Raw genomic sequence first — 14286 nt, forward strand, 5'->3', positions numbered from 1 at the left:
GACCCTGGCGATCTGATTCTGAAGCCAGGAGCTGGGGGTATAGGTTGGGTAAGTGTGTATAGGAGGACATAACGGATCGTCATGCCCAGGCTCAGGGCTGGCTCTGCTTCTTGGGTGTGGGGAAAGAAACGCACTTTACAAGTCAGTTTAAGTTCTCTCTTGCAGCTCCCATATAGTGCCTAGAACCTGCCAGGTGCCTTGTAGGAGGGAAATGAGAGAGCAGCAGGCTGGTGCCTCGTGCCACAAGTAAGGTGAGTTCCTTGTCCTTCGTGGGCTTTGAGTCCAAGGGAGAGATGATGTGGGAAGAAAACAACAAAGGTTCGGACAAAGCCCTGGGCCTGGAGGGGTGGTGGTGGGTAGAGATGAGAATCAAAGATGCCTCCCCAGGCTGGACGATATTAAGGATGTGTTCTGAAGAAAATGTAGGAGCTTTCTGAGGAACGAAGAGGAAGAACCACCTTCTGTCTAGACTGGGCTTTGTGGGGTTGGTGGGTGGAGCTTTTGCCGAGATGGAATCACAGTGATTATGGCATTTTTTTTTTTTCTTTGGGTCGTGAGTGGGGATATGAGCTGTTTGGGGTGCCTGGAACATAACATGCAGGCAGATGTTTGTTTTAAATGTGCTCCTTTACTTTTAGGATAACCAGTTCATTCATTCAATTAAGATTTATTTGGGCATCTACTATATGCAGGAAATTGGATGAAGCATAAATCAAAGAGAATCATTCCACGCCCCCCAGCAAGAGCAGATTGGTCCTGACTTCTCACCGCTCCCAGTGGAGAAGTGCTGAGCGAGGCCTACGGCAGGAAGCGACATTGTCCTGCTCTGTATAGGACAGGTCCCTGCCGTGTGCCCACTGTGGTCAAAGTATGGGATTCACTAAAGATTGAGGAACAAACTGGAAAATGCACTGAAGCTGAGGTATAACATGGCCCAACCTGGAAGTCTTTGGTTTGAAGCCAGTCATCCTGGGCCCTGAAGAGCCAGGGCAGTCTCTGGAGAGCAAGCGGCCAGGAGGTCTGCCCTGGGGGCCACCTGTGGGCCTGCCTACCTGGGCAGCCTGGAGTCTGGGTGCTGAGCTCGGCTTCGAGCAGCTGGCCATTTGCACATGAGCCTGGCTCGGGTGGCCACTTAGATGGCTACACTATTGGGAATCCGGTCTGGGGACAAGTAGTAATACGGCAGCTTCTTCTTCTTGTTGCGCTCGGCGATCACACTGACGATGGTGTCAAGGTTCTTGCGGAATCGGGCCATGGCCTCTTTTACAGGCTTCTCGATGAAATGCTCTTCTGGGTACATGCCCAGGAACAGCTAAGGGCCGAAACATAGACAGGTTAATCTTTGCCGAGGTGATGCAAACTGACAGGCCTTGTCTCATCCCCAGAGACCATCCCTGGGGAAGTGAGGAAGCATGTGCTCATTTCCCCTTCTCCACCCCCTGCTGAGAGTACCCCAAGAATGCCCCCAGTCTGGGGTCTCAGATAAATGGGAGAAACAGCTGCCCTGTGTGGGATGGTGCAGGCGCAGGGGGGCTATGGCATGTGGGTGGGCGGCGGTCCGCTCCTGCTGGGCCCTGTCCTCCGAGGTGCTCCCGCCTTCCTGTCTGGGCTCTGGGCAGCGGGAGCACGGGGGCCAGCGCTAGCCTCTCCAGCCTGGGGCAGCCCCCGCCGGGCCCTGTTGTGGTGCTGTGCCCATTTCCACACTCACACAGATGTCTCCAAATCAAAACTAGATCTGTTTTTTTCAAAACTATGAGATTGTTAAAACTGGAAAGTTTCATAGCCAGGGCTAGCAAGGATGGGATTTGGGATTAGTTTGTGGACACATCGGTCTCAATGGTCTCTGACCCAGAAATTCCTCTACGAGGAGCACGTCATCTGGCCCTCCTGAACACTTGTGCAAAGACACATATACAAAGATGTTAGTGAGTCAGTGGGGACATTAGCAAAGTCCCCAAAGCAGCCTCAACACCCCCTAAAATGCCCATGGGTCTGGGGCTGGTTGAACTGGCAGTCATTCTGTGTGACACTGAGCTAATGCCATGGGGTTGCATCTGAGATACCCAGCTTTGACCCTAGGTTCAGTAAGGTGTATGTACATGGGAGTGTCTGGCAGGATACCCAGTTGTCCCCTCTGGGTGGTCACCAGTGGAGCAGAATCCCTGTGCTCTCCTGCCCCTCCCCCACCCCGAGCTCTGTCCAAGCACAGGCCTGGGACCCCCTAGGCACCCCCAGCCTTGGAAGTCAGAACAGGTGTCTAGCCTAAGCCCTTAATCGCAAAGGCCTGAGAGGGAGGAATGGGTTAAATCTGGGCACCCCACCCCTTAGAGGGGGCAGAATGTCTCCCCTGCTCACCTCATTTTCTTGGAACTGGCTTAGTGCCCATACTGCACCCAGATGCCAGCAGGAGCGGCCACGGTCTGGCAGAGTATCCACAATCTGCTCGATGGTGACCACACCTTTGGCTGTTGGTGGTGGGGCCCGCATGGTTGGGGGGGCATTGGGAATCCAGGAGCACCAGTCATACTGCAGGGGCAGCCGCAGACATGGTTGGGCCCCTCGTCAGCCAGCTGCCACCCCCCGCTCCCACAGCAGGCCATCCCCTACCTGCCCCACAGAGGGAGCAACCACCCAGACACTTTCCACCCTCCTTCCCATCACCAAGACCAGCCCCCAAAGACTAGAAAGAGGGGCAGCTCTGTCTGGGCCCATCAGCAGCAGTCAAGGTAAGGTGACTCTGGCAATGTCCCGCCCAGAGGACCCGCCCTGCCTTAGCCCACCTGGCCAAAGTTGACTGCTGCATGCTGGGCTGAGGCTGTGAAGATCACTACTGTTAGGTACTCCGACAGCTTCTCTCTGGTCTTGATGGACTTGGGGAAACCTAGGGCAGAGCCAGGGGCTTGCTGAGGCCCCGACTCCGGGGGGACAGAGGGCGCAGTGGACCGATGACCCACAGATACCCTTCCCCCGCCCTTCCCCCAATCTCTGAGTTCTCCCATATGAGGACTTTGGGGGCCCATGCACAGGCAAGACACTGGAAAGGGACAGTGGCCCAGTGTTCCTGAAGTTTCCGGCCCTGGTTCTCAGTGGCTACAGAAAGTCCCTGACTTCTGGCTACAGAAAGTCCCATGAGACATACTGGTGGGTAGGGGTCTCTTGGGAGCTCTGGCCCCAGCACCAGGTGCTAAGGTGGATGCCTTGGGCCAGTGCTGCCCAAGGAAAGTCAGAGGTGCATGGAAGAGCAGAGCCTGCCAGGAGGAGAGTGGAGGCGGTCTGTACCTGAGGTCTTCTTGCCCCGCATGCCGTACACGTACACATCATTCACGAAGTCCTGCAGCTCCTGGTCCTCTGCCACCACCTGGTCACTCTCGTAGTAGATGCCTACCACCTCGGCCGTGAACCTGGCTCAGGAGGAGGGGCCCAGCTAGGAGTGGGTGACCTGGCCAGGATCTGCAGAGCCGGGCCCCTGGGCCCCAGGGAAGGGTTCCACTGGTGACCCTGTGACTTACTCCCTAATGTCCAGACCCGGGTCACTCATTCCTGCCCCCACCCACATACCTTCCTCTGTCTCAGGGCCCTGACAACAGAGCCATGCCCTGACCCGCTGAGTCAGTGGTCCAGGCCCCTGGTCTGGCCTGCCAGTCAATGCCCTTGTCCTCTCCTCCTGCAGGACCTCTACTCATTTTGCAGAGTGGGTCCCTTGGCCCCAGCAGGCACTCACGTCTTGATGGCCTCCCACACCAGAAGCCCGTCATCCCGATAGAAGTAGTTGGGAATATCCTCTGCGTTGTCCATTCCCCGAGCTTTGATGGCCTCAGGGAAGCACAGGGAGGTGTAGGTCAGGTCCTGCATGGCCTTCTGCACCATCTGCACGTGCCCTCCTCCCCCTGTGGCGTTGGCCTTGAGTGGGAGGGGAGAGAGCATGAGCTGAAGCTGGCCGTCCCTGGTCAGCCTTCTCACCCAGAGCTCACCATGAGAAACTGGGAGAGGATGCCTGGGTAGCCGGGAACACGGACTGGCAAGCCCATGTCTTGGGGGTTTGAGCAGATGGGGTAGGAGGGCTGTTTAGTTCCCTAAACAGCAGCCCACAGAAGATGTTAGGGAGGCCCCATCTAATGCGAGGGGTTATAGCCGAAGGGTGTGTGCAGGGACTGTGGGAGGGCAGGGCTCATGTTCTGAGCACAGGCTGCCTGGAGTGCAAGCACTGCAGTGATCTGAGCATTGGGCTCAAGAAAGGGGCAGATAGCAGCCCCCAGAGCCACACAACTGTTGAGGGCCTGTGTTTGCTTAGGTGAGGGTGAGAGATGCGCAGGAGGCATCCTGGTCCCCATCCCAGCACACACGGTGGCTGAGCATTCAGGCCACAGGACCTTGTAAAGGATGACTTGGGTACTGGAATGCCACAGGTTGGTCCACAGGGTCGTATGACCCAAGCTGGAGTGATGGGAGTTGCTCCCTGGACTTTGTTTGGATGGGAGAGGATGGTCCCTGCGTGGGGACATGAGCCTGGTGCTCCCTGGATGAGATCCCATTCCCCTCCCGTGGGGGAAAGCCTGTCCGCAGAGCCTGACTGGGGGAATGGGGTCCGCACAGTTTAAAGAGTAGAAGAGAGTGCCAGCCAGTGCATTTGTCCCCTGGGGCCATTATTTGAGTCCCTGAGTCCATTTTGGGAGGGGTTGGAAGCCCCTCACCTCTGTTATGTTCTGGGTTTTGAGAGAATACACTTCTTTTCCAGCTTCAGCTTGTTTGGCTTGGGCTTGGTTATCTGCAGCCCGCGAGGGGGCTCAGCCTTACTGATGAGCGGGCTGCCTCACTAATGGCGCTGGGAGAGGAGGAAGGGCAGGGCAATGGCTGCTAGGAGGCTCCAGGCTTAGCAAGGCCTCAGGGGTCAGAACGGGCAAAGAGCTGCCTGGGAGTACTTGAGGGATGGGTAGGGGTTAGACCCAGCTGAGGGGAGGGTAGGAGTGTGAGCCCAGAAGTGCAGAGGGTGGGTGGTAGTGCTCCATGGGGAAGCAGAGCAGGAGGGGAGGAGTGGGGGCTGGAAGGCAGAATCCACAGCCACAAGCCAGAGGACGGGGGAGGAGGAGGGTACAGGGGTGACACAGGCCATGTGAGGAAGTGCAGAGAAGCAGACAGTGCATTGGGGGGGAGGGGGCAGGTCACCCATAGAGAAGGGCCAGACTGGCCAGAGGACCTGGGGAGCCTTCACTCTGAGCACCTCCAGCCCCCCACCCTTCTCAGGCACCCACTGCCACCCTGGTGCCCAGATGCCTGACTCCTGAGAGGAAACCTGGGCTGGCGGTGGAGGTTTGGAGAGGCAGGGCCCTGCACAGAGGTGGACGAGAGGTGCCCACCTTGTCAAAGAGGCCATACTCGCAGATGAGCTGCTCGCGGGCCTTGGTGTTGATGGCGATGGTGAACCGCACGTGTGCCACCAGAAGCTGTGGGGAGGAGCAGGAGGAGGCCTCAGAAAAGGCCTGGCCAGGCCTCCTGACCAGGGCTGCACCCGCCGCGTGCCCCAGAGACCCCCAGCACCCTGCACCCCAGTCCGCTGAGGAGGGGTGATGCCAGGGCTAAGGAGGAGGTGCAGGTCAGGTGAGCTGCTGGGGGGCCTGGGGACTGCCACTTTGACGCTTAGTGACCTGATAATGATGAAAATGATAACAGCCAGGCCTTGTATAGAGCTGAACTATGTGCCAGGTAGTATTTTCAGCTCTGGAATTTGTTAACTCTTGGTTCTGACGGGAATCCTATGAGGCAGGTGTCCTCTTCAATGCCTGCTGCATGGATGGGGAAACAGGCCCCGAGCCTGCTGTGTCCCAGGAGTTAGTGCCAGCGAGGTTCAGGAAGAGAAGGGCAGTGATGATGGCACCTGGGATCAGACCAGGGTCACATGGACGTCATCTGCCTCTTCAACCTCTGCTCCCAGGCCAGTGAGGCCCTGTCAGGCCCAGGCCTCGTGTCCTCAGGAACCAGCAGCCTCAGAGCTGTAGTACCACCACCTGAGCATCCCTAAGGGCCCCTCTCTGCCGGCTACTCCTGGCCCCAGCCCTGTGGGGGTGTCAGGGCCCCGCCCCCTTCCCTCTGCCATCCCCCACCATGTGCCAATGCCCTCCTTCACCAGCTGAGGGCACTGGTAGCTTGCCGTACCTTGAAAATGGGGTGAACGGCGGGCAGCTGGCGGTACAGGGCAATGCCGAAAACTTCAGATACCAGGTGTGTGCGCAGAAGGTGGGTGATGGTCTGGTGGACGTGGAAGTCACTGGAGCGCACCCAGATTTTGGCCAGAAGCCAGTCATATTTTGCATCCGAAGGGAGGAAAATCGGGTTTTCATCTCCTGGGATTTGGTTGAGCTGATAACATTGGAGAAAGAAAATACGTGGTAATATTTTGTTCTACATATGAAAGCCTGGCATCTCAGGAAATTCCAGAAGAGTCCAGATTTCCTAAACAGTGGTCTTGGAGTCATGAGAGGATCATGGAGGAGGGCAGAGGGTCTAGGGTTTGCATTTCCCACCCCAGTGACAACACCTACTAGCTGTAGGACACTGGGCACCTGAGCCTCTCCGAGCTCTGGTTCCACCATCTGCCACACTTTTTACTTACCTCCCAGAGTGACGGCAAGTGACTAAGATGGCCCAGTGACTAAGATGACTAAGTGACTAAGATGACCAGCTTAGGTGCTTAGAGTGTGTTGCTCTGCTCTTCTACTCCTGCCCCCATCTTTCCTGCCTCCCTTGCCTGCTCTCTCCCTCCTGGATTCTTCCCACTGCTCTGACTGCTGCTTGTCCACGTCCCATATGTTCCTTTCCTCCCTTGTTCCCTTAATGTTGCTATTCCCCAGGCTTGGGCTGGTGCACCTGACTTCCCTTCTTGCCCTCCAGTAGCTCCTCCAGTTCTAGGGCTCTAAGGTCCTCAGGATGCAGTGACCTAGGTCCCTGTCACTTGAGTCCAGACTTGTAGCCAGCTGCCTCCTGTCAGAGAAACAAAGCTTGCCTTTGCCTTTCCAGTTTCAACTCCACATTGGGGCCAAGGTGACTTTTTTTTTTCCTGAATGCAAATCATGTTATGTCAATCTCCTCTTTAAAACCAGTCACCTCTTAATGCCAGAAAAGAAAGCCCCCAAAGTCCATGTTCTGGCCGCTGTCGTCTCTGCAGAAGTAGCCCTACGTTTGGCCCTCCCTGCCCACCAATTCCTTGGTCCCTAGCTTTGCCCATGACAACAGCCATTAGCCTGCATAGCTTCTGGACTCGACAGTGTGAGGTCTTGTGCGCGCTGTCATTACCTCCTCTTTCGGAGGAAGACAGGGAGCCTTGGAGGGGTGAACATTTAGGACGAGAAGGAATTATCTGGAGTGGAGGAGCAGCATTTGGGCTGGAGGAACTGTAGGCTGGCGTGGGCAGGAGCTGGGCTGCCCCTTAGGCTCTTTGGAGACTAGTGTAGCTGCACAGTGACCAACTGAGGAGGACAGCTGTCCGGGACCGTGGGGAGGGGCCAAATCCAGTGGACTCCTTAAGGTCATGGTAAGTATTTTGGAAGGTAATTTCCCTGTCTCTCCTTTGAACATAGTGTTGTCCAGTAGAAATCTAGTTCAAGCCACATATGGAATTTAAAATGTTCAGGTGGGGCACCTGGGTGGCTCAGTGGGTTAAAGCCTCTGCCTTCAGCTCAGGTCATGATCCCAGGGTCCTGGGATCGAGCCCCGCGTCAGGCTCTCTGCTCAGTGGGGCGCCTGCTTCCCCCCACTCTCTCTCTGCCTGCCTCTCTGCCTACTTGTGATCTCTGTGTGTCAAAAAATAAATAAAATCTTAAAAAAAAATAAAATAAAATGTTCAGGTGGCTGCAGTAATAAAAGTAAAAAGAAACAGGTGAACCTTCTGGTAATTTTGTTTTACCCAATATTTTGAAAATATTTCAACATGAAAATAATATAAAATTATTGAGATATTTTAACATTTTTTTTCTCTCATTCTAGGCCTTTGAAATCAGGCATGTATTTTGCACTTACAGAAGTTGGATTAACCACATCTCAAGTGCTCTATGACCCTGGGTGTCCAGCAGCTCGAGACTCGGTTCTGTCCCGCTCACCCAGGATAGAGCAGTCTGACTTTCACACTATTCATGTTTGCTTGTTTATTAATGAGATTTAGTTGCCAACTTTTAATTATCAGAGAATTTCACATAAAAATTGGGATTACCAGGTTTTCTTCAAAAACTAAGTCTGTGAACTCTGAACATTCTCCCAGAAAACACTCATGCCTTTTTTTAAACAGTGCCCGCTCTGCCCCTCTGCCCCCGCCCCTCCCTGTGGTCACACCCCTCCCACACTCCCTGCCCTGCAGCTCCCTTCTCTTCCACTAGCTCTGCTCTCTGGCTGCCCCCCCACCACGGCTGCCCCCCTCCACTCTGTCCCTCCCCTCCCAGAGTCAGCTCCGCTCCATGGAGCTTCATTCATTCTTTACTAATTGCCTGGCCCCATAGACACTTGCCTGGGCACCTGGTCTCCAGAACACATGGGTGGCCTGTCATGCTCTGGAACATGGCCCTATGGCTGAGGACACCCTCTGCTGTGAGGGACCCTGCCTGTACTGTCTCTTTTAATCCTCACACCAGCACCCTGCAAGGCAGGTATTCCTGTCCATTTTACATAGGGGGAAACTGAGGCTCTGAGTGGTTGCACAGGTCTCCCAAGCCACAATAGTGGGTAAACATCTGAGCTGGGATGGGGCCTGGGCACTGCCTTCAGCCCTGCTCTTCAACTCTCACTGCCTAGTCCAGACTCTCCCTTGCTCTCCTCCTGGAACTCTCCCACGGCCTCGAAGGCCGTGCCGGCTTGGGCCTTCCCCTCTCCTACCCGTCGTCCCATCCTCCCCACTTCTGTCCAGGCTCAGTGAAACTGTGGGAGTCCAGAATGTACCCTGGACAACTTGTTTTTGTTTTTTAAATTTGTGTTTTGGTTAACAACAAAGTAGTTTTTTGTTTCTGATTAGAAAAAACAATTTTGGTCACTTCAGAAGAGCGTATTAATAAATAATCTCATAATCCAGCTCTTTGTGTATGTGCATATTAACCTGTTCAATGTTCCATAAGTCGAACACTGCTATAATAAATGCCTCTCCCTTCTTTCTCTTGCTCACCTGTGCCCCAGCCAGTCCATCCCAGTGCTCTCCACTGGTGAGGCTGTGTCCTTCTGCACCTCCCCACTCCCGCAAGTACTGTCTTGTCAGTGGTGTGCCGCTTCCTACATTTCGTTTGCACAGAGGAGATGCGATGATCTCTGCCCGATGTCCTTTCTTCTGCTTTGTTAGCTCACTGTGGAAACCCTTCAGGTCTGCTGCGATACATCAAGTTCATTCCTTTTAAAGGTGGTGCAACAGCTCATTGTCTGGACATAAGAGATTTCATTCAATCAACCCTCTGCTGCCTTCAAATGGTCTTTTGTTTGTTTTCCCGCCATGAGCGATGCTTGTGATGCCCTAACTGTGAGGGCTTGCATCTCTATGGTCTCTGTGGACCGGGCGCTAGAGGACAGGCTGCTGGGCCCGGAAGGGCTGTTCTAGGAGAGAGTGTCCCACTCTGTGCTCCTCCAGCTGGGGGACACCTGTTCTGTGATGCGGGTGCTCAGTCCTGGCCCTGAGCCCCATCACCCTGGCTTCCCTGCCTGCCGGGAAGCCTGCTTCTCCCTCTCCCACTCGCTCTACTTGTGTTCCCTCACTTGCTGTCTCTCTGTCAAATAAATAAATAAAATCTTTAAAAAATAAAATAAAATCTGTGTTTGTAATTTGGATTGGTCTTCAGCTTTCTTTGGGAGTCTGCCTTTTGGGGTGCTCAGCATGAAGGTTATGCCGGCTTCCCAGAACGAGATCCGGAGCTGAAGCCTGTGAAACAGCTCGGCAAGTGTCCACTGGGTAAACGCTGGCTGGAGCTCAGCTGCTCAGTTCCCAGGCCCCTCACCCCACTAGACGTTCAGTCAGCTTCCCAGGTGCTTATATGGATATTGGCCTATTTTCTACAATTTCTTCTCATAATTTATATTTTGCCAGGTTTTTACCCATTGCTTCCAATTTAAAAATTTGATGCCATGCTATTACTTTTAAAGAAAACAAACACCCTTGTGATTATGTCTTATTCCTAATCTTACGTATTTTTGTTTTTTTCTTTCGATTTTCTTGAACCTTTCAAAGAACCAAAGTTTGGATTTATTATTCTTTTGGTTTTATTTTCATGGTTCTTCATAGTTTGCAAAGGTTGCATTTTTAACAGAGGGAAGAGATTCAGGAACATTGTGACTTGCCCAAGGTCCCACGTCTGCTAGCAAGTGACAGAGCTGGGACTGAAGCCAGGCCCCTGACTCCAGGCCACTCCAAGAATTCTCTGGAGGACAGGCTGCTTCAGGGTGCCTGCCACTGGTAAACATCTCCTTTCCTCAGGTCTCTAAGTCCTCTTTGCTTTTTTCCCCATCTCATGTCCCTTTACCTTTAGCTTCAGTTTCCTAAGCACAGAGCTTCTCTCTGCTAGGCTAGGAATTCCTCTAGGGGAAGATGTGCCCGAGACCAGGAGCCTGGGAGAACATGAACTCTGGAGCCAGACAGCCTGGCACTAAGCCCCACTATGCTGACTGTGCACCTGTGTCTGTCCTCTATTCTGCTGGACATGACTCACGGCAGTAGTCCCTGACCTCGGAGCCTTGTCAAGACAATGATATAACTTGAGCCAGGTCCGAGTCCGGAACCCTGATGACCACGTGTCTCAGAATCCAGAAGTTTTAGGATTTTAGCAGTGCATATACTTCATTTGGTGACACCTTTCTCCCCCTACACCGGGTCCGGGGCAACACACTATTTTACAATCAAATGCATCAGTACTTCTCTATGATGCACATGCATACCACACTGGGTGCGGCGAAGCTTCTAAACAGTCTTTCCTTTTGGTTCAGAGCAAGTTTTGCTGCCAATGAATTTGGTGCACACTTTTGAAAAACCTAGCAGTTTTAGGACTTCTTAGATTTCAGAATTGAGGGTAAAGGATTGTGGACTGTGCAGGCTAACCTTTGGGACAGTCTTGTCATGGGGTTAGCACAGGGCAAACCAGTGGCTCTTATGCCCATAGCACTCAACGCCCAGTTCACAGCTGGCTCAAAGTCAAGTCTGCAGATGGTTTGTCCATCTGTCCCCCACAGGGGCCCCTAGGCAGCAGCCCTCTTCACAGACCTACACCTAGTCCTGTACTGGGTGTTGCTTTCCCACTGTATGCACACCAGTGGTCACAGAGTGCTTGGTGCTCTGAGGAAGCAGCAGCCGGGAGTGGGAGAGAGGATGCTCTGCCCCTGCCTCCATTCACCCGAACTGCTCCTCTTTCTCTTCCATCTTCTTTGGTAGAAACAAGAACCCCTGGGCGCTAGAAGGCAGCATTGCAGCATTGGCCCCTTCCTGACCCCAGCCTCCATGGTGTCCCCTGGTGGCCTCAGTCTATAGCTCATCTCACAGCCTCACCTGCCAGACCCCTTTTGATGTTCTGACTTGGGGCCCCTGGTCAGGATGCTGGGAGGGAGCAAGGTGGGTAGTATGTTATCCCAGGGCAGGTGCTCAGCAGGAATCTGTCAAGTGTATTTTGGGGAGGGGAGCCCTTCCTGCTGCTTGGGGCCAGCTCTTCCCACCGCTGGCAGGAAGCCCTAAGTTCTTGTTTTTCCTATCTACCTGGCACAGTCTTCAGCTTTCTGCACCCACCCTAGGAGATGTGAAGCAGAGTGGTTACCTTCTCCTGGAGGTTCAGGTGGAGACACCCAGGAAACTCCCTGCCAAGCCCTTGCTGCTGAGGGCAGAGCTGTCCAGGAAAGGAGCAGGGTGATGACCTACCTGGATGGCAATGGGGACAATCTTGTTGGCCAGATTCTTGTACAGCAAGCAGATGGGCGCTGCCAGGAACTGCAGGGTGCAGGGGTCTGTTTTGTTGGCATCAATGCCATCCAGCAGCTCAAAGTCCACGATGAAGATGTTCCCTTGCTGCAGGAGGCAAGAGGAAATATGGCCGCGTCAGCCTCAGACAGAGATGGACCCAAGAACCAGGCCCAGGGGGAGGGAGAGGTGGCTTTAGAGGCCCCTAACATCTGATCAGAGCTCCAAATGGACAGTTTTGTTCTCTGACTCTGGGCTGATTCGCATCCAGAGTATTCAGAGGTTGTGGCGGTTTTCTGGTGATGTGAAGGAATGGCAGGGGCCTGGTCTGCACGTGTTGTCCTTGGAAGCTGTGTTGCCTTCATGCAAGATGCTGGACGACACCCCAGAGCGGCAGCATCATAAGGAAGCAGAGAGAGTGCAGATGAGATAGACAAGAATGCAAATTCTGCAGAGCACCGCCGCCGGCCTGCACTTACATGGTGTCACGACATGTCACCCTTGGGAGAAGAAATGGGGCCGGGTCTTCGGAAGTGGAAGGTTCTGCAGGGGCATCTGCAGGGGCAGGGGTCTGCAGGGTCCTGGGGGGGGGTCCTTAGGCCTTGGAGGAGGGTACACTCTTTGGGGTCAAGAGGGATTGTGTCCCTCGTGTGTTCTGCAGCCTGGTCTGAGGCTGGTGGCAAGGTGGGGTAACTCGGTGAAAATTCATTGATCTTGCTGACACTCCTGATTCGGGCTTTTTTTCTGGGGTTGTTATACTTAAAAAAAAAAAAAAAAGCCATGTGTCTGGGATGTAGGGAAGGGAGAAAGCCACTCTTCACGGACTATAGATCAGTCTTCTACAGGGAGCCCAACCTGAGAGCTGTGAGTGCTCCTTTCTTTTTCTTTTTCTTTTTTAAAAGATTTTATTTATTTATTTGACAGACAGAGAACACAAGCAGGCAGAGAGAGAGGAGAAAGTAGGCTCCCCATGGAGCAGAGAGCCTGATGCGGGGCTCAATCCCAGGACCCTGGGATCATGACCTGAGCTAAAGGCAGAGGCTTTAACCCACTGAGCCACCCAGGTGCCCCGTGAGGGTTCCTTTCTTAAAGCTGGGGCCTGCTCAGGCCAGAACTTGAAGAATTTGGGAGGATGGGGTGCTTCTTCTAAAGCTTTTCTCATTTAAAGCAAGTAATGGATGTTACCGGAGGGGGTGGTCCCCGATGCGGCAGAGCTGGGTCCACCAGTGCTCAGGTGAGATGTGTGTCCACAACCCTGCAGAGGGCGTGCTGGACCACCCAGCACAAGCCTTAAGAATCCCCCTTAGCGGGGACCGAACATGGGACAGGAGCTAAGGGCCTGGTCACCATCTTCCTCCTTTTTCAGCTCGAGGGAACTTGGCAGTCACCTGGCACCAGTGATGAGCTCTGGGATGTCTGTCTGCAAAGTGTGTGAGGCAGGGGTAGAGAGGACGGAGTTTGTGCCCACCGCTCATCAGGGCAGGAGTGTGGGGAGAAGCTGGTTTCAGGAGAGCGTGTGACCGGGCCCCTCAGGATCACCTTGTCAAGAAGGTAGAGGCCTATGGGTTGGTGGGTCACCGGGCTGGGTGGGCTCCTGTCATGGGCTGGACAACTGGACTCTTAGAGTGGACATGACCATCGTGAGTACTGCCCAGGAATGGCTGCCAATCCAATCTCGAGGAGACCCAGGTTAGTTAAGGTGATGAATGCCAGGCTAACCAGAGCCTCTCGGAACCCAGGCCAGGGAACCAGGAGGCCTGGAATTTGGGCCTGTGCCAGGGGCACTGCTCTGTTATCCCAAGTCACCTCCTCTCTCTGGGTCTCAGTGTCATCCTCCTGAAAAGTGAGGGGGGAGACCCTATCTCTTAGTTCTGATGTTCTGGGATTCTGTGCTGAACATCCGGGATTCTGTGCTGTTCTGGGATTCTGGTATTCTTGCCTGTCTGGTGTCCCTGTCCTCTCCTTTTGGCCCACAGGCTCCATTTTCCTGGCCCTAATGACTGATTCAGGGAATTAAGAATTGTGCTATAGGACATGGGAGGTGTGTGTAAGAGATGGGAAATGTGTGTAAGGGATGGCATGTAAGAAATAGGTGCTGTGTGTATAAGAGATGGGAGGCATGTGTAAGAGATGGGTGCTGTGTGTGTAAGAGATGGGTAGTGTGTGTGTAAGAGATTGGTGGTGTGTGTAAGAGATGGATGGCATGTAAGACTCTAGTCAGTGGTGGCTATTAGGTTATTGATTTGTGACAAAAACCACAGCTGAGCCTCTAGACCATCACTCAGAAGAAAGGTGGCCACTCTAACAAAGATGGTCACAACCCCCAGCCCTGGAAGTGGCAAGGACTGTTAAGCAGAAGCCGTCCGCCGGCCAGAGGGCTATGCAGTCCC

At 53.8% G+C, this 14286-nt stretch overlaps 1 protein-coding gene across 2 annotated transcripts in view; it reads right to left on the reverse strand.

Annotated features, from left to right (window-relative positions):
- Positions 1–608: 608 nt before the first annotated feature.
- ALOX5 (arachidonate 5-lipoxygenase) overlaps positions 609–14286 on the reverse strand; it is a 42746-nt gene continuing 29068 nt past the window's right edge. Inside the window, exons 7-14 of one of the 2 annotated variants that reach the window (XM_032312649.1) lie at positions 11858–12004; positions 6151–6354; positions 5355–5441; positions 3722–3900; positions 3280–3401; positions 2781–2881; positions 2356–2526; positions 609–1312 (exon numbers count right to left, since the gene is read on the reverse strand). In XM_032312649.1, coding sequence (XP_032168540.1) covers positions 1133–1312; positions 2356–2526; positions 2781–2881; positions 3280–3401; positions 3722–3900; positions 5355–5441; positions 6151–6354; positions 11858–12004 — 1191 coding nt within the window. In that variant the 3' untranslated portion in view covers positions 609–1132. The remainder of the gene's footprint in view (positions 1313–2355; positions 2527–2780; positions 2882–3279; positions 3402–3721; positions 3901–5354; positions 5442–6150; positions 6355–11857; positions 12005–14286) is intronic. The other variant, XM_032312650.1, reaches the window with a different exon arrangement.

Source organism: Mustela erminea, chromosome 14, assembly GCF_009829155.1.
Source record: "Mustela erminea isolate mMusErm1 chromosome 14, mMusErm1.Pri, whole genome shotgun sequence".
NCBI lineage: Eukaryota > Metazoa > Chordata > Mammalia > Carnivora > Mustelidae > Mustela > Mustela erminea.